General features: G+C 39.9%; 1 protein-coding gene across 5 annotated transcripts; it reads right to left on the bottom strand.

The window, feature by feature from the left end:
* Window positions 1–424: 424 nt before the first annotated feature.
* Window positions 425–27,172, bottom strand: LMAN1 (lectin, mannose binding 1). Of its 5 annotated transcripts, XM_045886617.3 has the most exons (14): window positions 26,900–27,172; window positions 23,219–23,373; window positions 23,030–23,137; window positions 21,826–21,887; window positions 19,621–19,720; window positions 16,668–16,791; window positions 14,359–14,417; window positions 13,755–13,887; window positions 12,144–12,337; window positions 11,950–12,020; window positions 7,426–7,579; window positions 2,776–2,897; window positions 2,422–2,484; window positions 425–844 (listed from the first exon to the last, which is right to left on the bottom strand). In XM_045886617.3, exons 1-13 carry the CDS (start codon window positions 27,135–27,137, stop codon window positions 2,448–2,450), a joined length of 1,557 nt encoding a protein of 518 aa, XP_045742573.1. In that variant the 5' UTR covers window positions 27,138–27,172; the 3' UTR covers window positions 425–844; window positions 2,422–2,447. The 5 variants fall into 5 exon arrangements, with proteins under 5 accessions (XP_045742573.1, XP_045742572.1, XP_064434875.1 ...); XM_045886616.3 differs by lacking the exon at window positions 425–844 and having other exon boundaries at window positions 1,825–2,484; XM_064578805.1 differs by lacking the exon at window positions 425–844 and having other exon boundaries at window positions 1,825–2,484; window positions 12,144–12,334.
* Window positions 27,173–27,560: the final 388 nt, after the last annotated feature.

Here is a 27,560-nt window from a genome sequence, read left to right as displayed (position 1 = left end):
AGCCCCGCCCCTGAATTTTGATTCAGGTGGTTTGGAATGGAGGCCTGGAATCTGTATGCTTCACAAGCACACCATGACCCACGGGCCACACTTTGAGAAACACTGATGTCCCTTTAATACATAACAAAACATTGTTTATTGTTTGTGGCTTCTTACTAAAGTTTCAAGCTGAATAAAACATTCAAACAATTAGAACACAAACAGGTACATTAAAAAAAAGTATTAGCCGTTATGTCATTGGATTTCTTTCTAAAAGTGGTATCACAGGAACAATGACTTACACTAAAATTTTAAAATCAATTTTGTTTTAATCCAAGGCACCTGTAAAATACTTGCTGGTGTGAGAGAAGGTAACAAATTTAATTACACAAAACAGTCCAGAAATGAAAGAATCCTGGCAGTGATCGATTTTTCCACAGAGCAAACATTTTTTTCAGAAATGAGCTACTTAAAGTCAATGACTTTGAGGAAAATAAACAGAACTTCAAAGAAAATGATGAATAGCCTGCGCGAACTGCTTTACTGAGTGATCTTCAAGTAAATTAAATTACTAAGTAAAAAAGAAAAAGATTCACACATTTTCGTAATAGCTCTCTCCACCTGACTTAGTAATGGTCAGCACCATTCCTCTCAAATTGTCGTCTGTTCTGTCCACTGCACACATACGTCTGGTGTCCCCTTAGTCCGTTCAGGCATACAAGACCACGGAGTTTACAACACTGGATATTTTGCAGCCTTTTATCTCAAGAGGACTTCCCAACTTTCACAGCCCACAACTTAATATTCTTCTGAAGGTTTTTTTTTTTTCTCCCATAGATTAAGAGCAAATTCTCTGATGATGTCTCTGGAACATGAATTTCAAAATGTGAATACCACAAAGGAGAAACACCAGAGAAGCATTTTCTCTGTTAAAGTGACTGAAGTAGAGTAAGTCATTAGAATATTCTTATTCAGCATTCCAGGATAAACCCTAATATAAATTATAAAGCAATGCTAGGCCTGTTTGCGTACACAGTACGAAGTAGGTGCTGCTATAATGCAGAGTGCCTCATAGTCTCTGTATAGATTTTAGGCCGTTAGCCCAATCTGTCAATGACATTTGAGAACAAATTCATGAAGATTTGGAAGAATGAAATGGTACTGTTTTATAAAACAGTATAACTTGTTTTGGATTCTATGACAAATGAAAGATAACTACTTAGCTAAAAGAGGTAAAAGAGTATTTTGAAGTCAGCAAAAACATAGGTCTACATCAGCTGTGAAAACAACATGAAGTCTGCATTTTAAAATGTCCTTTACAAACTGATTCTATAACACCTAGGACAACTATGTACAAAGACTACAACCACCCTTTCCAGTCTGACATTTCAAGGTTAAGCTTCCTAATAAGTGCTTCACAATATCGTTAGTTCTGGCATTAAAAAGAAAGAAAGAAAGAAAGAAATCAGAAGTATTAATTCTATTTTTCAAATTTTGTCTTCAAACGTCTTAACACTGCTTCTACTCCAGCCTCCTTGACTTAAACAACACCAGATTGTATGGAGTGATGTAAACCAAAATGCAGTGGCAGATTTTTTGGCGAACTTAAAATCTCCTCAGGACATGCACTCTGAGCTGAATTTACATACTATACAAAATGGGAGAAGTAAGTTCCTTAAATTACAAACATAAATCCAAAAATTATTTTCATACTATGGAACTGATACTATTGGCATGGAGACATTCACGAATATGAGCAGTCATGAACTGAGCACATTACCAGGCAGAACCATAAAAACCATTATGAAAGGAACATTTTCACCTTAATGGTTTTTCAGGCAAAGAGCAGCTATTAATTTTCCCCCAAAATTTCCTTTAAAAGTGAAATGTATCATTGATAATCAGAGGGAAAGATACTTCAACATTCTCAAGCCTGTTATCTAGATCCTAAAGCTCTCAGACAAAATATTTTTTGATTTCAAAGGGAATTGTATTAGATAAAAGGACTGCTGGACAGGGTCTTAGAGTAGGAAATTCTGACCTCTAAAAAAAAAGACTCTGGTTAAACATGACGGGGAGCTCTAAGTTAGACCACATAGCTTGGGGGGTAGGAGGGCAAGTATATTTATGTTAAGTAAAGAAACGTCCAACACTGGAGACTTAGGGGTAACTTTCACATCTCGGGGCTGCCCCTCGTTTCTATTATTTACTGTCTTATTTATCAATATTCTGTTCAGTGGCTGTATTCTACTGGCCAGAAATTCACTGAAATTTAAATAGATTTATGTACTATGCACAAATTTACATGTGGTTGTCTTTGTTTTAAGGTTTATTCTTACTGCAAATCAATGTTTAAACATTTTATACAAAATTTAATAATTTAGACTATGAAGCAATTTAAATACTTAAATTCCCTCAAAAAGACATTCTGTACATACATACATGATGTACACATATGAAAATGGTGGTCAAAAGAATTTTTTGGCAGCTGCTTCTTGCTGAGTCCTAAGGAAAAAGAGAAAGAAAAAAAATCTGAAAGTTCTATATATTTTACTTCAGAAAGAAACGGGAATGCTTAGAATTGAAATATACAGTGCCTTTCGAAGTATAAAATGCATTAAGATAAGCATACTTTCTATACATGCACTCCCACGTGACTGAAATAGACTAGAAATAACACTTGCTTTGTGTTAAACCGATTTTTAAAAGTACTGAAAGTTGTTACACATATAGGTTACTTTGAATATTTAAAATTAAACAAATACAGAAAAGCGTTAAGCCAAATTTTAGACTTACCTATACATGATGTAACCAATGAATAACACCGTTTGTATCACTACAAATATAACGAAGTGCATCATAGATAAACATGATGGAAAAGGTGGCAGTTCCGGGCATTTTGGTCTTTCATTTGATGGCTATAAGGCAAAGAACTATTACAATTAGTCAAAGTGGTATTTTAGAAAAATAAATAAATGTGAAACCTTTATTAAATTCATGGTTAACTACATAAACTCAAGATTTTCATTTATTTGTCCCGTAAATATCTTCCACCCACTTAACTTTTTACCCTTTTTTTTTTTAAATAAAGATTACTTATTTACTTTTTTGGTAATCTCTATGCCAAACGTGGGGCTCAAACTCACAGCCCCGAGATCAAGATTCGCATGTCATGCTGACTGAACCAGCCAGACACCCCCACCACCGAACTTTCTGAAAGAGTAGTTGACACTGGAAGGCCTCTACCTTCACGGTCCAGTCACTAACACACTGCCATCTGGCTCGAATCTTCAGCACAATGATGATGATTTTTTGTGTTCCTGATGGTCACAGACCACGAATTCCCTGAACACACCCAGTTTATACTTGCTGTACTACAGTGATTATTAATAATACCCCTTTATTCTCAAAAGTGTTCTGGTTCAGTCATGGTCACCCCACCAATGAACTGCCTGACAAATATAATGGCTTTTTCTTAGCCCTCATCCTCCCCAACCTCCTAGCATCCAACATTACCAATTAGTATTTTGAAAAATGTTTCTTTTCCTATTTCCATGGGTATTCTTTCTATTTTAAGGGGGTAATTAAATACCAGGGACAAAGATTTAATCAAGGTATCCAGACAGAACAGCTTCTCGGATTGGTTGTTCTCAGTATGTTTCCATCCGTGGGACAACGCCCTGCAGTACACACACACCTCCCACAGCTGTAACACAGGCCCAAACTGGGAGAGAATAACCGCAAACAGAACTCGGAATAGACCACAGTGCTTTGGATGACAGGTAATGGTTAACTTAAGGAAACTCTTAACTCATATTTGAAAAATATGAATATCCAAGACATACATAAAAATATAGATTTGGCAGTATCCGAAAATGTAAAGGAGACAAGATTACATGTTAAAGACCTAAGTACTTCCCTTCTACCACTTACTAGTTAATGACCTCTGGAAAGTTATTTAACAACATATTAACTTTCTTTCCTAAAGGATAACAGATATTTTTAAAAAACTTTTGAAGATACAAAGCTCCACATAACCTATAAGGTACTAGGACTTCTGGGAAGGTAGACTGGGTAATATGGACCAACCACCTAGCAGAAGACAACTAGCAGAGCTAGAAACAAATCCAATCTAAAACAAACAACACCTGTCTGAAGGCAAAGGCAGTGAACAAAATGGCAAGAAAAGATGGGATCAGCATTTCGGGGGGGGGTTCGGGGGGGAAGGCCAAAGAAAGACAAGTTCAAACCCATGGATCAGAGAAGAAATTGAAATGGAAATTAGAAAGGGCCCCAGTGTGGTTCAGTCAGTTGAGCGTGGGACTCTTGGTTTTGGCTCATGAGCTCAGGGTTGTGGGATCGAGCCCCGTGGCAGGCAGAACTCAGGCTGGCTAAAGACTTTCCAAATTTAATGACCATTATAAACTCACAGAACCAAGATATTAAACCCCAAGCAGATGAAAAAGGAAACAAAAGCAAAGCATATCATAATCAAACTGCTGAAAATCAGTATCAGAGAGAAAATCTTAGAAGTAGAGAAAAAAGACACATTAGGTACAGAGAAACAAAAGACTGATTTCTCATGAGAAATGATAAACTATGATACAGTCACATAATGGGGTTCATGCAGCTGTAAGAGGAATAAGAAGTATCTGTATAGGGGCGCCTGGGTGGCTCAGTTGGTTGGGCGGCTGCCTTCGGCTCAGGTCGTGATCCTGGAGTCCCAGGATCGAGTCCCGCATCGGGCTCCCTGCTCGGCGGGGGGTCTGCTTCTCCCTCTGATCCCCCCCCTCTCGTGTTCTCTGTCTCCCATTCTCTCTCTCAGATAAATTAAAAAAAAAAAAAAAAGAAGTATCTGTATACCACTATGGCCACCCTGGTAAGTCAAAGAAAGCAGAGAGAAGATAAATGTGTACAGTCTGCTACTATCTGTAAAAATATAGTTTCTGTTTATACTAAGAAAAGCAAGAAACAGTGGACAGAGAAACTACAGTCCCTTCAGATTGTTCCCCAATAAGGAAGAAATAAAAAGCACAAGTGTAAAAGTTAGCCTTCTTTGAATCTATCTTACTCTGTAGATGTGAGAAACCATCTGAGCTTTAGTCTAGATACAAATTTACAGGAAATTTACATTGAGTATAATTATCCATAGAGTTGGGTTCATAATTACCATCCTGTTACTTATTTCCCATTTCCTCAATCTGTCCCCAGTCTTTTAGAGCTATTCGATATAGTCCTGCAAGAACAGCCTTGAGCATACCGGGTTTTGTTTTGTTTTTCTTAAGGTTTATTTATTTGAGAGAGGAGGAGGAGGAGAGAGAGAGAGCACACATGGGAGTCAGGAGAGGAACAGAGGGAGAGAATCCTCAAGCAGACGCCCCACTGAGCAGAGAGCCCGATGTGGGGCTCCATCCCACAACCCCGAGATCGTGACCTGAGCTGAAATCAAGAGCCAGATGCTTAACCAGCTGAGCCACGCAGGTGCCTCTAGGTATCTGGGGGTTTTTTTTTTGCCAGTGTATCTGTAAAAAATGCTAGGTTCAATAGGCAAATGAATGTGTATTTTTACCATACATTGTTAAATTCTCCTTCCTAAGGGTTGTGTCATCTTGTACGCCCTCTAGCAATGTATTTTCCTCTAGCCTTGGCAAAGGAGTATGTTGTCAGACTTTGGCTTTTCGTCAAACAGGTGTGGTATCACAGGAGAGTTTTATTTTTCATTTCTCTTGTTATTTAAGTAGCTTCAGCATCTTTTCACATATGGTACAAGCTTTTCCCACGAACACTGTTCATTTCTCTAGCACATTTTTGGTTGGGTTGCTCCACAGCAAATTTTCAGTGTTGGTCATTCCAAGGAGATTGGACTGGAAAGGGAAGAGGCAAATGCTACAAGCTTTTGTGAATTTTTTTCTTTTTAAAGATTTTATTTATTTATTTGACAGAGAGACACAGCGAGAGCAGGGACACAAGCAGGGGGAGTGGGAGAGGGAGAAGAAGGCTTCCCGCTGAGCAGGAAGCCCAATGCGGCGCTCGATCCCAGGACCCTGGGACCATGACCTGAGCCGAAGGCAGACTCTTAATGACTGAGCCGCCCAGGAGCCCCACATTTGTGAATTTTATAAGGGCTTTGGAAGCCAGTAAATAAGTTAAGGAAAAATTTAAAACTGAAAAACTTAAAAGTACCACAGGTCTGTTATCTAATACTGTCTCTTATGCATATTTAACTTTGAAAACATGTTACCTATCTTTAATATTTATGGCCAATCTCTAAAAAAGTAGATGGGGCTTATACTTAAAAAAAAAAAAAAGGCCTGATAAACTAAACCAAAATCAAAACCAAACAAAAAAAAACTTTTAAAAAAGTGAACCAAGTAAGAGAGGAAAAGTTGCTGGAAAAAGAAGAATCTTGCTTAAAGAAAGAGGCTACCAATCATCCAGTGTCAGACCTGCGCTTCCTCAGAGGCCAGACAGAGAAGTGGGAGCTACCCAGCGTCTGTCTCAGTAAAGGGTCAAGAGATGTTCACCCCTTTTGGGGAAAGATTTTATTTATTATTTAATTTATTTATTTGGCAGAGAGAGAGAGCAGGAGAGCACAAGCAGTGGGAGCGGCAGAGGGAGAGGGAGAAACAGGCCCCCTGTCGAGCAGGGAGCCCGATGCGGGGCTCGATCCCAGGACGCTTAACCAACTGAGCCACCCAGGTGCCCCTAGATGGTCACCTTTTTAAAACTGTTTAAAGATATCATTACTGATAACAAGAGCCATTTTTTTTTTTTAAAGAAAATTTACAGAAAGAATCTAGAAAAAAGTCTGAGACTGTGACAGCTCCAATGGTAGGAATAGCAATGTATTTTTTAAAAATTCTATTCAATAGGGTATGGAGGGGCGCCTGGGTGGCTCAGTCGTTAGCGTCTGCCTTCGGCTCAGGTCGTGATCCCAGGGTCCTGGGATGGAGTCCCACGTCGGGCTCCCTGCTGAGCGGGGAGTCTGCTTCTCCCTCTCCCTCTGCCCCTCCCCCCTCTCAAATAAATAAATAAAATCTTTTTTTTTAAAGGTTGTATTTATTTATTTGACAGCGAGAGACACAGTGAGAGAGGGAACACAAGCAGGGGGAGTGGGAGAGGGAGAAGCAGGCTTCCCGCTGAGCAGAGAGCCCGATGCGGGGCTCGATCCCAGGACCCTGGGATCATGACCTGAGCCGAAGGCAGATGCTTAACGACTGAGCCACCCAGGCACCCAAACAAATAAAATCTTTAAAAAAAATTCTATTCAATAGGGTATGGAAACATGGAGCATAAAGACATTTGGATCATATGGAATAATTCTACCTTGAATATTAAAAATGAACATTAGGATTAAGTTAAAAGTTATAATATTTTCAGTAGAATATGTGTTCTTTCTTTTCTAAGGAAGACTGATGATGATAAAAGTAGAAGGCAAGAGCTTACCATGTTTCGCTGCACTAAGTTGTCTATGTCCCGCTTCACGATGTGAAGGTGCTCTTTGATGTCGTTGAAGTGCTGGGTTGACTCATAAACTCCCCCTGCAGATCCAGGATGCTGTATGCCACTGACCAGCCTGACAGTTTCACTCATGGAATTCCTGAAACAGAAAATCCCTTTAGACAAGGGAGTTGCTAGAAAAATGATTTTTTTCAGTTGCACATTTCAAAAGGTTAGATATATTTCTAAGCCCATTATATTAGATTAAAAAAATCAATATTTAGAAATACTGAATTGTATTCAGGATTGGAAAACAATTTATAAAACTACAGTTTATGGGGTGTCTGGGTGGCTCAGTCAGTTAAGCGTCTGCCTTCGGCTCAGGTCACAATCCCGGGGTCCTGGGATCGAGTCCTACATCAGGCTCCCTATTAGTGCGGAGCCTGCTTCTCCCTCTGTCTCTGCCCTTACTCATGCTCCCTCTCTCTCAAATATAAATAAATAAATAAATAAATAAATAAATAAATAAATAAATAAATAAAATGGAGAGGGAACTTTAGAATGAGAGTGCCACTCTTTACCCTCTCAGGAAATAATGGATTCAGGTTATGGCCGTGACCGCCACAAAAATTTGGAGGGGTTGAAGGGGGTACTTCATAATGAACAGTGCAGGCCGACAACATCCAGTTATTAATAACTGTTGCAACTGGGTGATGGAGTATGAGGGATGGCATTTATGCTCAATTTCTTTGTATGTTTGAAAATGTTTAATGAAAATAAAAATTGGCCAGGCATTCTGGTATGCTAGAAATAGCACCTGAAAGTGAGGCGATAATGAAACTACTTCTGACTGTTTTTATATTGGGACCTTTTATCAGTCAGGGGCCTTTTTTTCTTTATCTGTAAACTGAAGGGAATTGTACTACATGCTTTTGCTAAAAAAAACTTCTATGATTCTCTAAGGAGATGAAAATCCACAGACACAAACCACCTATTCCACAAAACGCAAATATTTCCTTTCTCTTCATAGTTTTTTTCTGAAGCCTAATCCAGAAGGAAAAAAGCTCTAGAGGATAAATTTAGAAATCTGAGTTCAGTTTTTACCTTAACTTATGGTATGCATGACATTCGTTCTCAATTAGTAAATGAGAGTTTATGAGGATTGCTAACTACTCTAAATAAGTGCTTTCATGGATAATACAGCCAGATGGCTAGGATTTACTAACCACTAATTGAATCTTAAGAAGAACTTCTAGTACCACTATTACGTGTAATAAGCAAAGACCAAGATTATCTAGAATATAACTACCATTCATGTAAGAAAGAAGGGGATCTAAGAAAATACATATGCGGAAAAAGTACAAGAAACCAGAAATGAATGGGATAGGTTAGCAACGGGGGGTGGGTGGGAAAAGGCTAGAAAGGGGGGAAATGGGAATGAGGTGGTAGTGTTGAAGAGGGAGTGACACTTCAGTGAACACATAAATTTCGACTCAGAACCTCTCAGAACCATCGTATTCAAGGAACCTTCATATACCCCAAATATACACAATTAAAATCAACCAGGATGTAGGAAGAATACAAATGCTAACAAAGAACCTAACTCTGTTATGAATGCATATCATAACAGTACTGAAGAGAGTGGGGAGAGAACTGAACTAAATCGCTGTCTGGAAAATAGTGTCTATATCACAAATTATAAGGTTAGACGCAAAAGGATCTTTATATAAATCCATCAGTAAATACGTTTCTCACGGGGATCTGAGTTAACAATCTGAAACCACTTTATGGGTACATTATGTGCACACTAAAATAAGTAAGTACATTACAGATAATAAAAACCAGGCTTCTCCCTCCTGGGGAAAGAATTTTCAAAGAAGGAAAGAAGGAGGGGAAAATCAACCCTATAATGTGCAGCCTAGTCTAGTCCAACCAGAATCCAAAATGTCTGGATAATCTCAGGGTCTTTTTAATACAAATGAGAGCGATGGGTACAAAAATAAAGATACGTGTGTATATGTGGGTTAGTAAACATTCATATATTCCCTAGCTCTGTCCACTGAGAGGGCCTAGGAGCAGAAGAACCACAGAGGGATTGAACACAGCTACTGCCCAGATCTTGGGTTTCTAAATACCTTTCTTCAAAAAAAGGAACCAGGGCTCACTGGAGAAGTGGTTGATTCTAGAGCCGGGGCAGAGAAAATACAAAATGAACCTGAAACACGGTGTAGCACCAAAAAGTAAAGAAATGGTTTAAAAAAAAGATGGGAGCTTGTTGAAAGAACACAGACGCCAACCTGGAGGAGTTCTTAATTACCAGAGCGGAGCAATTTGAGCAGTAAATAATGATAGTATGGGATTGTAACCCATACAATACATATCCATGAGCCTGTATGACATAAATAATTGATTAAATAAATAAATGGGGCAGAACAGAGCCGGTCCTTACAGAATTCCAATAAATACACGGGAAGGAATGATGAAAAGAGAAAAAAAAAAACAACCCAGCTTTTGGGAAATACCTCATTCTTGTTTCAGGCAAAATGTCAATGGATGCTACAATTAGCAAGCAAAAGTTTAAACTGAAACAGGATATTTATATCTTTACATAGTCTCTCAAAGTACCTTTTCCAAAATATAATTAAGCATCAAGGGAAAGACAGTAACTTTAAAGTACAGAAAGCAGGAAAAAGCCACCATAACCAAGTGATCCCAGCCAACGTGAACAGAAATAAGACATACTGACATCATGAACATGATACAGTGTTGTATTCTTGTCAAAAATGCAATCATGAGTAAACACCAGACAGACCCGAATCGAGAGACAGTGGACCAAATTAACTGCTCAATGCAGAAACTGTCATGGTCATGAAAGACAAGAGAAGACCAACTATTTCATACTGCAGAAATCTAAAGAGATAGAACTAAATGCAATGTGTGTTGCTGGATAGGATCATGGAACAAAAAGAAGGGCATGCATGGAAAACGGGTGAAATCTGGGTAAGATCATTAGTTAATAGTACTGTATCGCTGTTCATTTCTTGGCTCTGACAACTGTGCTATGGTTATGTAAGTTGTGAACATTAGGGGAAGAGGGAAAGGAATATATGGAAATTGTACTATTTTTGCAATGTCTGAAGTCTAAAATCAGATCAAAATAAAGATTTTTTAAAATAATGTCACATGATCCAGTCTATTTCTGAAAGAATTTTTTATTTTAAATTTTTTTTAAGTTTTTTTTTTTTTTTTTTTGAGACAGAGAGAATGACAGACAGATAGCATGAGTGGGAGGAGGGTCAGAGGGAGAAGCAGACTCCCTGCCGAGCAGGGAGCCCGATGCAGGACTCGATCCCGGGACTCCAGGATCATGACCTGAGCCGAAAGCAGTCGCTTAACCAACTGAGCCACCCAGGCACCCAAGAATTTTTTTTTTTTTAAGATTTTATTTATTTATTTGACAAAGAGAGCAAGAGAGCAAAAGTAGGGGGAGCAGCAGAGGGAGATGCAGAGGGAGAAGCAGGCTCCCTGCAGAGCAGAGAGCCTGACGCGGGGCTCGATCCCAGCACCCTGGGATCATGACCTGAGCCGAAGGCAGATGCTTCACTGACTGAGCCACCCAGGTGCCCCTATTTCTGAAAGAATTTAACTATTCACTTAGGATCATATTTTAATCATGAGTTCACAACTTAAAGATTTTAAAAAATGCGAGACAGTAAAAGTGAAAAGAAGTACCAATTTGCAGTTACAAGTGGGGCTGCCTTTCATCTCTAGGTGTGGATATTATCACCTTGTGTTTATTAACCTAATACTGTTTAATTTTCCAGTGCTAAAGAACTTACCTTGACATTCTTGTTTGTCAAGGGTTGTACTGGTTGGTGCAATGCTCTAAAAAGTTAGCTTATAAAATGTAACACTTTGGCTGTTTCTTTACTCTAGGCATTGAAAGCTGTTAATTATCTGCATAAGTGAACACTTTTTAGAAACTTATCATTCAAAGTTCCAAGGACACAGTAGCTCCTCTTTGTTCCAACCCTGTCCAGTCTCTCTTAATGGAATGGAAGAGAGGTGGTCATACATAGCATATCTCCTTGAAAATGGTTTCATTCCATCAAAAAGAAGTTCCTGCATCAGGCATGCTTGTATTACAGTTCTACAATGCTATGCATGCTTACCCTTCTAGGATTTTTCACAGAATTGTTATATATTACACATATTCTTTTTATTTTAGAAATACATGAATACTTCTGGCTGTCAAGTAGCTGTGACAAATGTATTTTTTTTAAAGATGCTAAAGCATTTTTTTCTCCTCTGGCTTAGAACAATTCAAACATTTAGGCCTACTGGCAGTTTCTGAGTATCAAAGGTTCCTGTACTTTCCACTCCCTGATTTATAATATGAATCTAGAATGTGATTCTTACCCTCATGGGGAATTCTTACAATAATAATGTGCTTGCACAGAGGGAGAGAGAAGCCATGAATTTTGGGTAAGTGTATCACCTAACACTTGGACATGACTTCTGTAGACTTACTTCATTTCATTTACTTGTCTCAGGATCTCGTGCTGAGTGTTCACAACAGTATCCAGCTCTTGTTGGGTGATCTGGAGGAAAACAGAAGAACCCAGTTCTGTAGGAACATATGGCGGAGTAGCCTGTCTTTCCTCCATGCGTCCTCCTCCACCAGAGGCTGCCTAAAGGCACACATGCTTATTTGCAAAGCTTACCTGTCCCTGCTGCCCTGGGACTCCTGATCCTCTTTTAGCGATCTCCTCTGTCAAGGAAGAGACGTATCTCCTCTGTTCATCAAGAATCATATCTAACTGTCGGTTCAGCTGCTTGATTTCAAGATGGATACGATTCTGTCCTTCAAAGATTTGTCTCAGCTCACGGTCTCCTACACTCTCAAATATTTCATCTGCTGAAATGGAAATTGCATATTAAAATGATCAAAATCACCAACACATGTAGTTTTTGAAATACCATAAGTGACTGAGGTATCAACATATACTAAAATTAGAACATCACCAATATGATCTACTCCAGTGGTATGACCTCCTCAATAGGGTACATGCAGATAATCAATTCAATCACAACAACATTACTATTTGTTTTTTGCCATGTCTGATGGCTGAATACCTATTATAAATTAGTTCTGAATTTTTTTCACCTAAAAATAATTTTCTTTCAAATATACTATACGACTCTATTTATATGAAAAGGCAAAAACTAATCTATGTTACTAGAAATCCGGAATAGTGGTTGCCTCTGTGGAGGGAGGCTGACTTGAAAGAGGCATGAGGGAGCATCTTGGGGTGATAAAAATATTCTATGTATTGACCTGAGTGATGATTAAGTGGGTATACAAATTTGTCAGAATTCATCAAACTACTTTTAAAATGTGTGCCTTTCACTTAGGTAATAAATTTAACAATGGAGTTGCGAACAGCCGATTTCCCTTTTAAAGCTGATTGTGCTGGAAATTATTTCATTCAAACACTTACTACAATAAGCTTCAGGATATACTCACAAATCATATGTGATATTTAAAGCAAATCCAAGAAGAGAATTAAATTTATTTTTCATTTTTATCTTCATTAAGTCTGATTTATATTATTGATCATTTAGAGAATTACAGGGAGTACAAAAGCTAGCTATGGGCCATATGAAATACAGCTTTGACCACCTGTGCGGGTGGGAACAATCCAGATAAAAGTTAGCAGATAATATAAAGCCACTCTGCTTGGACTTCCCGTGTTTTATTTTTGGCACACAGCACACTTAAGTTCAACACTGGCTTAGACTAATTATTTTACAATTTGCAAATTTTCAAGTCTAGAGTTCTGTTGAGCAGTAAGGGGAGGAGAGCTAGAGAATCATTTCATATTGCTTTCACAAGAATTTTGACATTTTTCCAGTATTATCTCTATATTAATAAGGTAATGTGTGCCACTCAAAAGAAAGACATAGACTTTAGATGATTTCATTCCACAAATATTTACTGAGTCTCAACTACTAGGTCAGCATTGGGTTCTTGGTGTTTTTTAGGTGTCGGGGGGCAGGGCAGTCAACAGGAAAACAGAATCCCTGTCCTCACAGAGCCTGCACTTCAGGGGATCACTGTTCATCCACATCACCCAGTACCACCCACTGCATGCTTTCCTAAGCCACACCCTTACTGGTAGAAACATCAACCTCCAAGCCTTGTGATGGCAGAAGATTTGCTTATAGATTGCTTCTGGAAACGACTTGGATATGCCAGACAAGAGCTCAAGGATGGGATGAACGCATGTGCTACAACCGCTGTGCAGCTCTGAGCACAGCTTCCTCCAACTCACCAGGATGCCCCTGAAGGTCAGGGTGGCCCTTCTGGAATTCCTCCTTTTTTTTATCCAATTCTTGTTGAAAGTGCTCAAATTCTTCCTGATACTTTTCTTTTTCTTTTTCTGAAATTTCTTTATCTGGGGTAGGCTTTTTTGGAATTTAGGAATAGATCATTAAAAAAAATTAAAAAGATAAAAATTTAAAAATTAAAAATTAAAAAATAATAAACCTCAATATACTTTCTTCCCCTTCATTTGAACTACTCAACCACTAGTTGAAAGGTTAACATAAAAATGTTATTTATTTAAATCAAAACCATTTTACTCTTGCTACTAATAATTACAACAAAACAGTAACACTAGCAACTACCATTTATTGAATTCACTGTCCTATTTAATGCTCATGACACCACGAGCTGGCCAGTCCCAATGTCTCAGTTTTACCAGTGAAGAAACGGAGTGGTACAGAGGTTAAGTCACTTCTACGAGATCAAACAGCAATAAGAGGCAGAAACAAGACCCAAATCTAAGTTGGGCTTCCCAAGTTTTCAGCTACAGGGAGATACCAATAAACTGAAAATAAACTTTTTGGAGAAAAAAAAAAAAAGTGTATACTTACCAGCTCTTTCCCAGGCTCAGTCAATTGGAAAGTCAGAAAAGAAAGGACATCATGGTCATCTACAAATTAAAAAAAAAAAAAAAAATCTGAAAAAGTTCCGTAACAGATTTTTATGATTGTGAAGTTACTTTAGAGAGATCTATTGCTTTAAAAATAATCAATATGAAAAATAAAAATCAGCTCTCATCTGGTAAAGGCAATGGTGCTCTGTGAGCTTAGAGATAAAAATTCACCAGAAAGATGTACATCAGAGATAAACTAAAATTCACTTTCTTTTATCCTAAACCAGAATATTTAACAGTGTTTAACATATAACAGATGTTTAATAAATAAGGGGAAAAAGGATAATAATAAATAAGGGATAAGGGAATAAACAAACGAGGGGTCAAAACAAGCCAAACTCCTAAATCTGACACCAAGATCTTGCCATATTTTCCCACAAATCTCCTTTACAGGCTGTGTCCCAGCCAAATGAGACAAAATCCTGTCCTTCATGTATTTCCGTTCCTGTCTCTAAACCCTTCTTACGGTACTTACAATACTTGCCTTACTTTCTTGTTATAAACTTGACATTGCCTTGTGCTGGCTTACTGGGACAGTCCTGACTTATCCACATTGTCCTGGCTTTACTGATAGCATCTTCTTTTATTCTCAAAACATTCCAATTTAGATAATATGACCACCCTATCTATACATCATTCATATCTGTTTCCCTCACACAGCAGATACGAACAATTTTACTTTATTTAAAATCATATTTTAAAAATCAAATTAATTTCAGGCTGCTTAAGCTGAAAACGGACTTAGCAGATCAAACCTCATAATGCTGACCTAAAATACCAATCCTGGCTAGTCATGTCTGCAGAGCAAGAGCAATTAATTCCAACTGGCAACCTCTATGCTTTCTTCCCACTATTACGGAGACTGAGATACGCAGCCAGATGAGAGAGAAAATTGTAACACTTGGTCCAAGTGTGTAAGCTATGTAACTTTTCAGGAGAAGATGTACAGTGTGATAGAGCACTGGACCCAGGAGTCAGAAATCCAAACCAAGTCCTGCCTTGGTTTGGCCATTACTGGCCATGTACTATTTATAATGTACTTTAATCCAAGATTTGGCAAGCTTAACTAAAAATAAGTAAAACGATCTATCCTCTCTTTCCCTCCCTGTGATGTTGTAAGGAACAATTATATAATTGAAAATAATAAAAAATTATACAAAACGTACCATGTAAACACAAGATGATATATATTTTTTTATTTTTTATTTTTATTTTTATTTATTTTTAAAGATTTTATTTATCTGACAGAGAGAGACATAGCAAGAGAGGGAACACAAGCAGGGGGAGTGGGAGAGGGAGAAGCAGGCTTCCCGCCGAGCAGGGAGCCCGATGAGGGGCTCGATCCCAGGAGCCTGGGACCATGACCTGAGCCGAAGGCAGACGCTTAACGACTGAGCCACCCAGGCGCCCCGATATATATATTTTTAAACACAAGATGGTACTAACGTCGAACGAGAAGTTCATTTATCACCAAATGTGGGGCAAAAATGGTAAATATATCTTGTTAAAACTTTAGTCCCCAATAATATTTCCTCAGGCTACCAAATTCATTTAAATGTGCCGTGACAACTTTCAGGATCCTAAACCACTTGGCAATTGACCTATTATAGCCTTGACCTTAATGTCGACCACCAGTTGTATGCAGCCCCAGCCAACTGTATACCTACAGAATATCAGAAGAAAATTAGCAGATTCAAGATACCAAAAGACCAGCTCTGCAGACTACGTAAAGGTTACAGCTCATCTTAAAAGGTTAAAAGTAGGGCGCCTGGGTGGCTCAGATGGTTAAGCTTCTGCCTTCGGGGACGCCTGGGTGGCTCAGTTGGTTAAGCGGCTGCCTTCGGCTCGGGTCATGATCCCAGGGTCCTGGGATCGAGTCCCACATCGGGCTCCTTGCTCGGCGGGGAGCCTGCTTCTCCCTCTGCCTGCCTCTCCCCCTGCTTGTGTTCTGTCTCTCTCTCTGACAAATAAATAAATAAAATCTTTAAAAAAAAAAAAAAAAAAAAGCTTCTGCCTTCGGCTCAGGTCATGGTCCCAGGGTCCTGGGATCGAGCCCCGCATCGGGCTCCCTGCTCAGCGGGGAGTCTGCTTCTCCCTCTGCCTCTCTTTCTATCTCTTATGAATAAATAATTAAAATCTTTAAAAAAAAAAAGGTTAGAAGTAAATAAGTTTACATATCTCCAAATAGACTATTCCCAATGAAACTCAATACATGAACTTTTAATATTAAAAGATAGCAAGATTTACCTGCAAGACCTCCAGTTGCAGCAGATATTCCAAAATGCCCTTGAGGAGGGATAACCATATTGTCCACTCTGGCACAAAATTCATAGTCATTTTTATCTGGTGTGAAGCCATTATTGATCATTACCTAAAAAAAGACATACTGCAGCTACAGCTTTTACAAGACATTACAAAATGAATTTCAAATAGTCAATTTATGACTAATTGATTTTTATACTTGGTCTACTAACCGTCAAAAAGCTATCAGTTTTCTCTATTATAAAGGGTAATCCCATCCATGAAATAACCTCACTTATTTAGCATCATTAAATAAGATATTTCACTTTAAAGTTTTTATCCTACAATGTGTCAAAGGCTTAAAGAGAAACATTTGATAATGTTCCACGAAAATCTTCCTAAAACAGAAGACTCAGGGAACCACGATGACTTCCTTTGAATGGTTCATACAGAAGAGGGACCAGACTCGTTCTGAAACCCCAGTGTCAGAGCTCAAACGAATAGGATGAATTTACAATTTTTACCACAGCTAGTTGAGAATTAAAGATATTAAACAGACTGCTGTGCAAGGAGTAAGCTTCTCTTCATTCAGTTGGGGAGGGGGTGGGACTGGACAGTGGTAAGTTAGCAGAGAGACAACAGAAGTGACAGAAGTCATACTGATACAAAGGCAGAAAATGAAAAAACTAAAAGGACACCTAAGTTTCTTCTCTGCAGAATGTATTTTTGAAGTAATAACCCAAAATGTCTTAAAAAAAAAAAATCCTGGAACCCCAAGGCAGCAGAGGAACCCAGCAGACACACAGGTACTCTTCTCCTGACCCCAGTTCGGCAGTGGCCCAGCCTTTCACTTCCCACAACCCAACGTAACGGTGGCTGAGCCAGAGGGGAAGCCAGATGAGAGATGTGGCACCAGAGCAGGGCACTTCTATGATTACTTACAGATGCAACTATCACTTGTCAGTGACTGTTAGGATTTAGTCACACAGGTCAAATGATATAGTACACTGTCCATATTTTTGGCAAGAGAGTAAGACATCTGTCAATATGAAGGGTAAATCTCTATGTAACACAGGATAGAAACACGTGAACTACTACCATTCTTCAAAAAAAATTTTTTTTTAATAAGTAGGCTCCATGTCCAGAGTGGAACCTGATGCGGGGCTTGAACTCACGACCCTGAGATCAAGACCTGAGCTGAGATCAAGAGTCGGACGCTTAACCAACTGAGCCACCTAGACGCCCCTACTACCAATTTTTTCAAACGACCTGCCATTTAGTTAGCTAACATTAATATTCTGTTCCCTCTGATCAGTAATGCTCCGATTTCAGTTTACATCATTTATGAATGGTTCTCCTCTACAGTGTTTTAAATCAGAATCAACAATCAGTAAGACATTTGTCTTTGAGAGATAAAACACAAAAGGTATTAAGTTAATCACACCCTAATTCTAACACTAAAAATTTTCAACTATTCCAATACTTTTTCCTTGAACCTGAACAAACTGAAAATCCATTAGGAGTCTTTACTGCCTAGTACTAATTCTTTTATTTTTTTAAAGATTTTATTTATTTGACAGAGAGAGAGTGAGAGGACACACAAGCAGCGGGAGCGGCAGGCAGAGGGAGAGGGAGAAGCAGACTCCCTGGTGAGCAGGGAGCCCAATGAGGGGCTGCATCCCAGGACCCCAGGATCACGACCTGAGCCGAAGGCAGACGCTTAACTGACTGAGCCACCCAGGCATCCCAGGATATACCCACTTTAAGTACTACTCTGAACTCAATTTGTCTATATGACTAAACTCATTACCAACTCTCAACCTTCCCACTCCTCACTCAAACTCAAAAAGGTGCTGCTTCTTGGCTTAGTTGTACAACTGGCCAGAAATCCAGGAACTATCTTTGACTCCCCCACTGCACCTACCGTCATCCCCAAGCACAGTCTCTCCCTCCTAATCACCTCTCCTCCCTTCTCTCCCCTGGCTCAGACCGCAAGTGGAGTCTTGCAGGGAAGATGGCTCTCGGTTCAAATCACAGTTGTGTTACTTATGTGGTATGATACTAAGTTACTTAAAATGTCCCATATCCCATTTCCCCGTGTGTAAGATGGGGATGCCTGCCCCATAGGGCTATTGGAAAAAATAAGTGAGAAACTGCACTTAAAGTACAGAGCATCGGGCATGGCCCATTACGTGTAGAGTCTCCTTTCACAAATACCGTTATAAGAACATGGCTGCCTAAGCCATCCACCCAAACTACAAATAGGATCATTTCCCTTTCCTGCTTAAAACTTTCAACAGTTCCTTATAGGATAAACTACCCGAGGCCTGCGTGACTTGCCACCACCAACCTTTCAACCCCACTCCCCAGTCTCCTCTATCCTCCAGCCATTCCAAATCATGTGCCTTTCCCAAATCTTTCACCAGTCCCTGTGCCTGTTTTCTCTACCTTGAATATGCATCCCATCCCGGAAATCTCCACTTCCCCTTCCTGGTGCGGCTCAGCTCTGAGAAACTGTTCCTGACCTTCCCCACGCCCACTTGCAGTTACAAGATTCTAACCCCTTGATTCCTTAATGGTATGTGTGCTGTGGAACGTCTTCCACCTAGCACAGTAATGTTACACAAGTGTCTCCCCTCTACTAGACTACAAGCTCTTTGGAGAAAATGACCTCTTACTCAGATTCGTATCTGGATGGCTCGGATACGTGTGTAATGTGTGGCATCTAGCAAGTAGGATGCTCAAACATGTACTGACTGAATGCAAACCTACGGGAAAGGTTTCACAACACATGACCACTGAGGCCAAGCTCTGAAGCCACTTCCGTTCTCTCTGAGGAACACTGAGTACATAAACCCATATCCAAACTTACATGCCTTTAATTTCTATCAAAGATTCAGAATGAGAAGTCTTACCAGAACATTTTTCATCTGAGTATCTCTAAGTGCCTGTTACTTACCATCAGTGTTTTCTGGTAATATGTAATCTTTGCACGGACAGGATAGGGTTTATTACGAAAGTCTCTCTGGCAACTTGCTAAAGCTTGATTAATACCATCACTGTAGTACGAAGAAAGGGAAAACAAACAAAAAACGTAAGAAAGCTTCTTAATATCTGAAAACTCACTATTTAAAATGATCAGCGTCCAGAAAGATAAAATAATATCAAGTTATGACAGTCTTGGGATATTTGAAGTTACTTCTTCAGAAGACACAAAGTTTTTCGTGTTTGTTTTTTTTTAAATTTTATTATGTTAGTCACCATACAAGACATCATTAGTTTTTTTTTGTTTTTGTTTTTTTTTTTGCGAGAGAGAGAATGAGAGAGAGCACCAGAGGGAGAAGGGTCAGAGGGAGAAGCAGACTCCCTGCTGAGCAGGGAGCCCGATGTGGGACTCGATCCCGGGACTCCAGGATCATGACCTGAGCCGAAGGCAGTCGCTTAACCAACTGAGCCACCCAGGCGCCCAAGACATCATTAGTTTTTGATGTAATGTTCCATGATTCATTGTTTTCATATAACACCCAGTGCTCCTTGCAGTACGTGCCCTCCTTAATACCCATCACCGGGCTAACCCATCCCCCCACCCTCCTCCCCTCTAAAACCCTCAGTTTGTTTCTCAGAGTCCACAGTCTCTCATGGTTCATCTCTCCCTCCAATTTCCCCCCCTTCATTTTTCCCTTCCTTCTCCTAATGTCCTCCATGCTATTCCTTATTTCCACAAATAAGTGAAACCGTATGATAATTGACTTTCTCTGCTTGACTTATTTCACTTAGCATAATCTCCTCCAGTCCCATCCATGTTGATGTAAAAGTTGGGTATTCATCCTTTCTGATGGCTGAGTAATATTCCATTGTATATATGGACCACATCTTTTTTATCCATTCATCTCTTGAAGGGCATCTTGGCTCTTTCCACACTTTGGCTATTGCGGACATTGCTGCTGTGAACATTGGGGTGCATATGGCCCTTCTTTTCACGACATCTGTCTTTGGGGTAAATACCCAGTAGTGCAATTGCTGGGTCACAGGGTAGCTCTATTTTTAATTTTCTGAGGCACCTCCACACTGTTTTCCCAAGTGGCTGTACCAACTTGCATTCCCACCAACAGTGTAAGGGGTTCCCCTTTCTCCACAACCTCTCCAACATTTGTTGTTTCTTGCCTTGTCAATTTTTGCCACTCTAACTGGTGTAAGGTGGTAACTCAGCGTGGTTTTGATTTGAATTTCCCTGATGGTTAATGATGATGAACATTTTTTCATGTGTCTGTTTGCCATTTGTATGCAGAAGACACAAAGTTAATGCACAAGTTTTCTGTGATTCCTGTCAGAACTCGTGGATAACGTCAGAAGCCAAAGCTACCATGTGCCGACAGCAAGAGGAAAGTTCTACTCCTCTACCTGAGAGAAGGACAAAATAGTCCTTTACGTCAGGGCAGAATCGAAATACATATGCAGCTTTTAAAATGCAGATGCCTAGATTCCACCCCAAGTCAACTGAAGCAGACTCACAAGGAGGTTGGCCTTGGCACCTCTGGTTTAAATAGCTCCCACAGGTGGTCATGACAAACTAGGAGGATTAAAAATCACGAAGGTAGGAAACAGTAAACGGAAATGCAGATGAGTAATTTTTCTTACAGTTTACTGATTGGCTCAAAGGTAATTCCTCCCAAAACAAACATGTAAAAATAAAAAATGTACATACCTAATTCATACACATTATAAATATATCAGACACTTAGAAATTTTGTAGCCTATTGAGAATCTTTAAATAAAGCAACATGAAGCATGAGTAAGGTGGTGTAAATTGCTCAGCCATTAGTTTGGTCAAGGGTTTCAACTTTATTTTTGAAAGATAAAGATGAAAGAAACATGATATGGCATCACCGAGAACCAGGAACATTTTATAAATCTTTCAAAGTATTATGTAATTTTAGGTTCAATAAAAGAACTCTTTTTTATGTTTGAAATCTGAGATGGTCCACAGAATGAACTTTAAAACAGGACCAAATTAAAATAAGAACTTTCTACCAAGTCACAAAATACATCTCAAGAAAAACAATAATCTTATGTCATCTGGAAAATATTCAAATTTGAAACAATATATTTTACAAGGTTTCCAAAAAGAAGCTGCAATCAAATAATATAAAAAGCACACACTTACTTTTGATGGTCATAATGGATTTGTCCATTGTTGCCTATAATTACTATAGCAGGATTATTTTTCTAAAAATAAAAAGAATGTATTTGTTTTAAAAGTCCTTAGGTCAAAGAATTCTAGATCATTCTAGAAGTCCTATAAAGTCTCTCACATCTCTAAAATTCTAGGACTCAAAATTTTAAAATAATAGAAAAGATTTCCACTTATTTAGAAAAAATTAGTAAACTCTTATAATCATTCAAAAGCAATCTTTTTTTTTTTTTAAAGATTTTATTTATTTGAGAGAGAATGAGAGAGAGCGAGCACATGAGAGGGGGGAGGGTCAGAGGGAGAAGCAGACTCCCCGCTGAGCAGGGAGCCCGATGTGGGACTCGATCCAGGGACTCCAGGATCATGACCTGAGCCGAAGGCAGTCGCCTAACCAACTGAGCCACACAGGCGCCCTCAAAAACAGTCTCTTAACACCTCAATAAAGACTGATGATGTGCCCTGTGTGAATAATCAACTACAACACATATTTGAGGACTCACTATGTGGGACCCAAGGGAGATTAGTAACAGAAGGACTAATAATATACCTCAGCATTCAAGGAGTTATTAAGTTCTCCTTTAAATTGCTAATAATGACCTCTGACAATCAGCAGAGAAACTACCAGCTGAAACAAAGATCATCAATCTTAAGGCTGCTAATGCAGCACAAGTTAATGTTACTAAATCGCAAGTACATTTTGTTCTGAACTGTTTTAGGCTCTCTTAACATCATCAGAGATGCTGGCGGATCAAAAAGAGGGATTAACATATGAAAAGGTATTAATATGTGAGCTAGTAGTAGTAATGCATAGGGTATTTTCTTGAAAACAGACTATAATACTAAACAATGCCGGTTTCACTGCCTATCTCTAAATGACTCAGGCTTACGCATCAAAATTACTAAACACATTCGGGCACCGGGGAGGGAGGTCACTGCTAAGTTCTACAGAGTTAGAACTCCATTACGACCTCAAGTTGGTGTATGACAAATCAGGAGCGAAGAGCTTAAATTTCTAAAGTCTCAGTTATATAAAGACTAATCATCATACTTAGGATATAGTTTGGGGATTTCTCAAACTACTAACCTGACAAAAGTGTTAAATAAGCAGTATTTCTCATAGCCTAACTTTAGTTAGCAGATATGCTCAAGTAGGTAATAGTCCTGACAACAAATATACCTTTCCGTCATTGTCGAAAGAATCAAAGAATATTCCAACACCATTCCACATATCAGCTGATCCAAACACAGGACCCTCCAAGCCTTGATTTTCTGTATACCAAACTGCCTGTAAATATAACAAGGGACATTTAGAGGTTAGTGGTATATGCATAGATTTACATTTTCTAAGTTAAAGAAGTTATCATACCAGGCCATCAGCTCCAATTCGACCTCTTCCAGTCACTCGAAATGTCACCTCAACTTCCCAGTTCTCAAAGGCTGCTTTTGTCTTTGTCCACACCGATCCTCTTTGGCTTTTTAAAGATGGTGCTATTCGAATTTGATCTGAACTTGGAATAGCATCTAGAACAAAAATCAGGGAAGAAGAGCTTTAAGTTATAATTAGGTAAAACTCAAGGAACCATCACCAAACAGTTCCATATGTCTATAGAGATCTAATTTTAACTCGGTAACCTGTACAATAATTTTGTTAGGAAAAAATTACGTGCTGACAGTTTTAACTTTAAAACTTTAGAGCTTTTGGGGCACCTGAATGGCTCAGTCAGTTAAGCGTTTGCCTTCGGCTCAGGTCATGATCCCAGAGTCCCAGGATCAAGCCCCGGGTCCGGCTCCCTGCTCAGCGGAGAGCCTGCTTCTCCCTCTGCCCCTCATGCCCCTTGTGCTCTCTCTCTCTCGCTCTCTTCTGTCTCTCAAATAAATAAATAAAATATTTTTAAAAAAATAAAAAAATAGTAAAAAATAAATATTTAAAAGTAGTAAGATAAAATAAAATTTTAGAGCTTTCTAACAGCCTTCCTGTCCCCATCTTTTAAATAGTGAAATACTTCTGGGCGAAATAAAATTAATGCTGCAATACATTAAAAATTCAAGGGGCAGGAGGGAGGAAATTATGGCTTGAAGAGCAGATCAACTATTTGATTCCCATTATATTCTTTTTCAAGTACCTCAAAAACTTGCATATTATTTTTTTTAAACTGGGAACTATTTTACCAGTTTACAAATGTTAGAAAGCTCAAACAGTGTGAAAAGAACATACCACTAGGAATCAAGAGACTTATTCCTAGCCTCAGTTCAGCTGTGTGACTTTGAGCAAATAATTCTTACTGTCTTGGGTTCACCGTATGTTCACCTGTAAAATGAAGGGGCTGGGCTCAATCACTTCCATAAACACCCCAAAATTTATATGCAAAATTTTGTGCACATATATTCTTCTAGGGAGAGGGTCAACTAAATTTCAAGTCAATAAACAGTTCTTTAGCTTCAGCAGATTCTCAAGGAGAACTGTGATCCCCAAAATGGTGGTTTGCATCTTCAAGCTAGGTTCAAATCCCAGCTCCACCACTTACTAGCTGTTTGATTATAGGCAAGTTATTCCATTTCTCTAATAACCTCATAGGCATATAATGCACAGAAGTACTTCAATAAGTGTTAGCTAGTCCTGTTATAGAACTAGATATTATTAAAGCAGCTATCAGGCCTAAGTTTGAACAATTCTAACACATCCTCTCAGGTATTAACCAGTTCTGACATCCATTCTGGGAAATAATTGTATTATGTCTTTACAGCTAGGAAAAACTGACAAAAGACAAGTTGAGGTACTTTAGTAAGATCAGTCACTGTCACCATCACTTTCAAGCACTTAAAAGGTTGGGGCAAGCCTCATGGAAAGAGTAGTGGACACAGAATCAGAAGACCTGGATATGAGTTGTAGTCTCCTGACCTACGTAACCTTTTCCAAGAACCTTAACCTTTCTGAGCAGCAGTTTTTTCATCTCTAAGACAGATAACACCTGCCTTGCCTACAAATGATCAAATCAGAAATGCAGGCGAAAGAGTTTGAGAGCTACAAAGGGTTACAAATTGCTGTGATCATTTTTGTGCCCTATGAACCCAGGATGTGTACTAACAGTACAAAAGGACATTAGAGTTAAGAAAAGAAACACCATCGATTTGATCTTCATTTGGGGATGAATGTAATGGGCCATGTTTAAACTAAATCTCAAATTTCTCTATTTAAAAAAATTGCTCTAAATAATGGATCTCAGGGTAAAATGAGATGGGAAAAAATGATCAATGGAGTTAAGAAAACAGTGAGACTGTAAAAGTTAGTGATAATGAAAGCAAGGGGTATTCACAGCAGGGATTCCCAGAGTCAGTATGCAGAAAAGTCATGACTAAAACACTAATCCCTTTATTTCAAATTCAGTCTAGTCATACAACTTTAATTCACCCAGGGACACGACCTGACATTTTTGCAGCAGACAAGCTTAGTTGGGTATAGGCTCTGTAGAGAAAGTCAAGGTAGCTAATTTGAGTAGCTGATTAACATTCTTAATTGGCTGATGTATGTGGTGTAATAAGTGTGAAAGACAGAAGAACAAGCAGGCAAGGGAGAGATGCAGAAGTGAAAAAGTGTGAGCAAATTCATCACCACTACTGAAAACTTCATCTTCACTCCAAAACAAAAACCAAAACCCCTCAAAACTTGTGTTTGGTACACCTGCAGCATCTTTGTATATTAGGAACAATGTTACCTTGATAACAAAAGCCCAGCAATATATCCTTGATGAGTGGGCACAGAGCAAATGCCTGCTGAATAACAAAATAACTGCACTCTACTGCAAATACTTAATGACTTGGTCATTAAGTCAAATTGAAATTTTACACTTTCAAGTTATACATTAATTTCAGTGAAATGGTCCTTCCTAAAAGTGTGTTTCCTACTCAGTAATTACTTTCTAGAAATGGAATATTTTGTTTCAAGCACTTGACATTCTAAAACGATGTATACAAACCTTATATAAGTGACTGTTTAATTACGCAGGGATGGAACTCAAAATGCCAGAACTTCTCACCCCGTAAAAAGGCATTTGTCACTTGTTTCAAAGGGTGCATCTGATGGTCACTGAACAGAGCTTACAGCATGCCAAGTGTTACGGCTCATTCCTTAGTCAGCAGTGACACATCATCACTAGAAAGTACAGATACGTTTTCTTTCACATATGTAAATGTCTAGCAAGGCTCTCTTATCTACTAACAGTGACACACAGAGTGAATAAAACATGGAGCAGATTCCTTCCAATTTTCAAAAAAGCTAAATACAACTTTTTTTTTTTGCTAAATACAACTTTTAAGAGGCTGTATATGTAATGTTATTTTAATATATCAAGTGCAGAAACAATACAAAAAAAATATATCCCTTTTACTAAATAAAGGGATGAGTGGGACTCTTGTTACATAATGTGTTAATACAACTGAAAAGATCAAAGACCACACCAAGTCACTGGAAGAGGCAAATTCAAGGTGTAGTAGTTCCAATAGCGTAACAATGTCCTCGGACATAAAAAGACTTAAAAACGACTCTAAAATCAACATATGCCAGCCACCTCTGGAGTCATCAGGGGGTACGAACTGGAGCATTAACCATTGCTTGCACCGGAGAAAAGAGAGCAGGGGAGGACCTAGGAACAGCGGGAAAGGAGGTAGGGAAGCTGCTTGAACAGGTCTCAGGTTGGGATGGCCGGGGGTGGGGCTGCGGGACGTTCGCGTAGAGACGTGGCGTTAGGGTGAAACGCGATGCTTAGAAGAGAGTCTGAGTGCTTGCAAGTGTAGGAAAGTAACAAAACACCTCCAGGCTGAACGGAAAGAACGGACGAAATCAAAGAAAGGAGGACTGGAGGCCGAGGGGTGGACAGAATGGGGAGAAGAGTCGGGCGCAGGCGGAGAGAGCCCTGCGGACCAGAGCCGACCTGCAGGAGGGGCTGCTGAGAAGGGTCCACCACGCCAGGGGTGTGCAGCAGGGACAGGGTAGAGAGGAGACGCAAGGCGGGGAGGGGACCCTGGCCCCCCGCCCTCTTTCCCGGCTTACTCCCCGCGTGGGCCCAGAAGGGCACCGTCCCGTCGCTCTGCACCAGGTGCGGTCCCTTGAAGCTGTATTTGTACTCGAAACGGCGGTATGGCGACGCGGCCGCGGTGCCCGCGGCACCAGCGGCCGCAGGGTCGCCTCCCAGGCCGTCGCTCCCGGCGAAGCGACTAAGCGACAGCAGCACGGCGCAGAAGAGAGGCTGAACTCTGGCCCGGGGACCCCATTGCCTGGATCCCGCCATCTTGGATTCTGGGAAGCGGAGGCCGGCGGGAGGAGGAGGGGCGCGGGAGCTGCGGACGGCCAACAGGGCGCTCGCTGATTGGCGGAGCCCGAGAGACCCCGAGGGCAAGGGTGAGCCCCGCCCCCGGACTCCGTTAGCCCGGCGGCGGACTCGGAGCATCAGTGGGCGGGGCCCCGCGGAGGGGGCGGGGCCTGGAGGCGGTGCAGTCCGCGAGCTCCTCCCGTCCTCTTTGGGGCGGGAAAAGGTCTCCAATATTCCCTTCCCACGTGACTGGGAGTGTTGGAGGAGCAGACCACATGCCTACCTGCAAGAAGCTTTTTCCTGCCTCATAACCTGAGTTAGAGGTGGAATTCCGGAGGGGGCCAGAGTGGCTCAGTCGGTTAAGCGGCTGTGGTCAGCTCAGATCGTGATCCCGGGGTCCTG

Source organism: Mirounga angustirostris, unplaced genomic scaffold (genome assembly GCF_029215605.1).
Source record: "Mirounga angustirostris isolate CCGP_5_RB_7025 unplaced genomic scaffold, mMirAng1.0.hap1 SCAF_14, whole genome shotgun sequence".
NCBI lineage: Eukaryota > Metazoa > Chordata > Mammalia > Carnivora > Phocidae > Mirounga > Mirounga angustirostris.
This window is presented reverse-complemented; position numbering and strand designations above follow the sequence as displayed.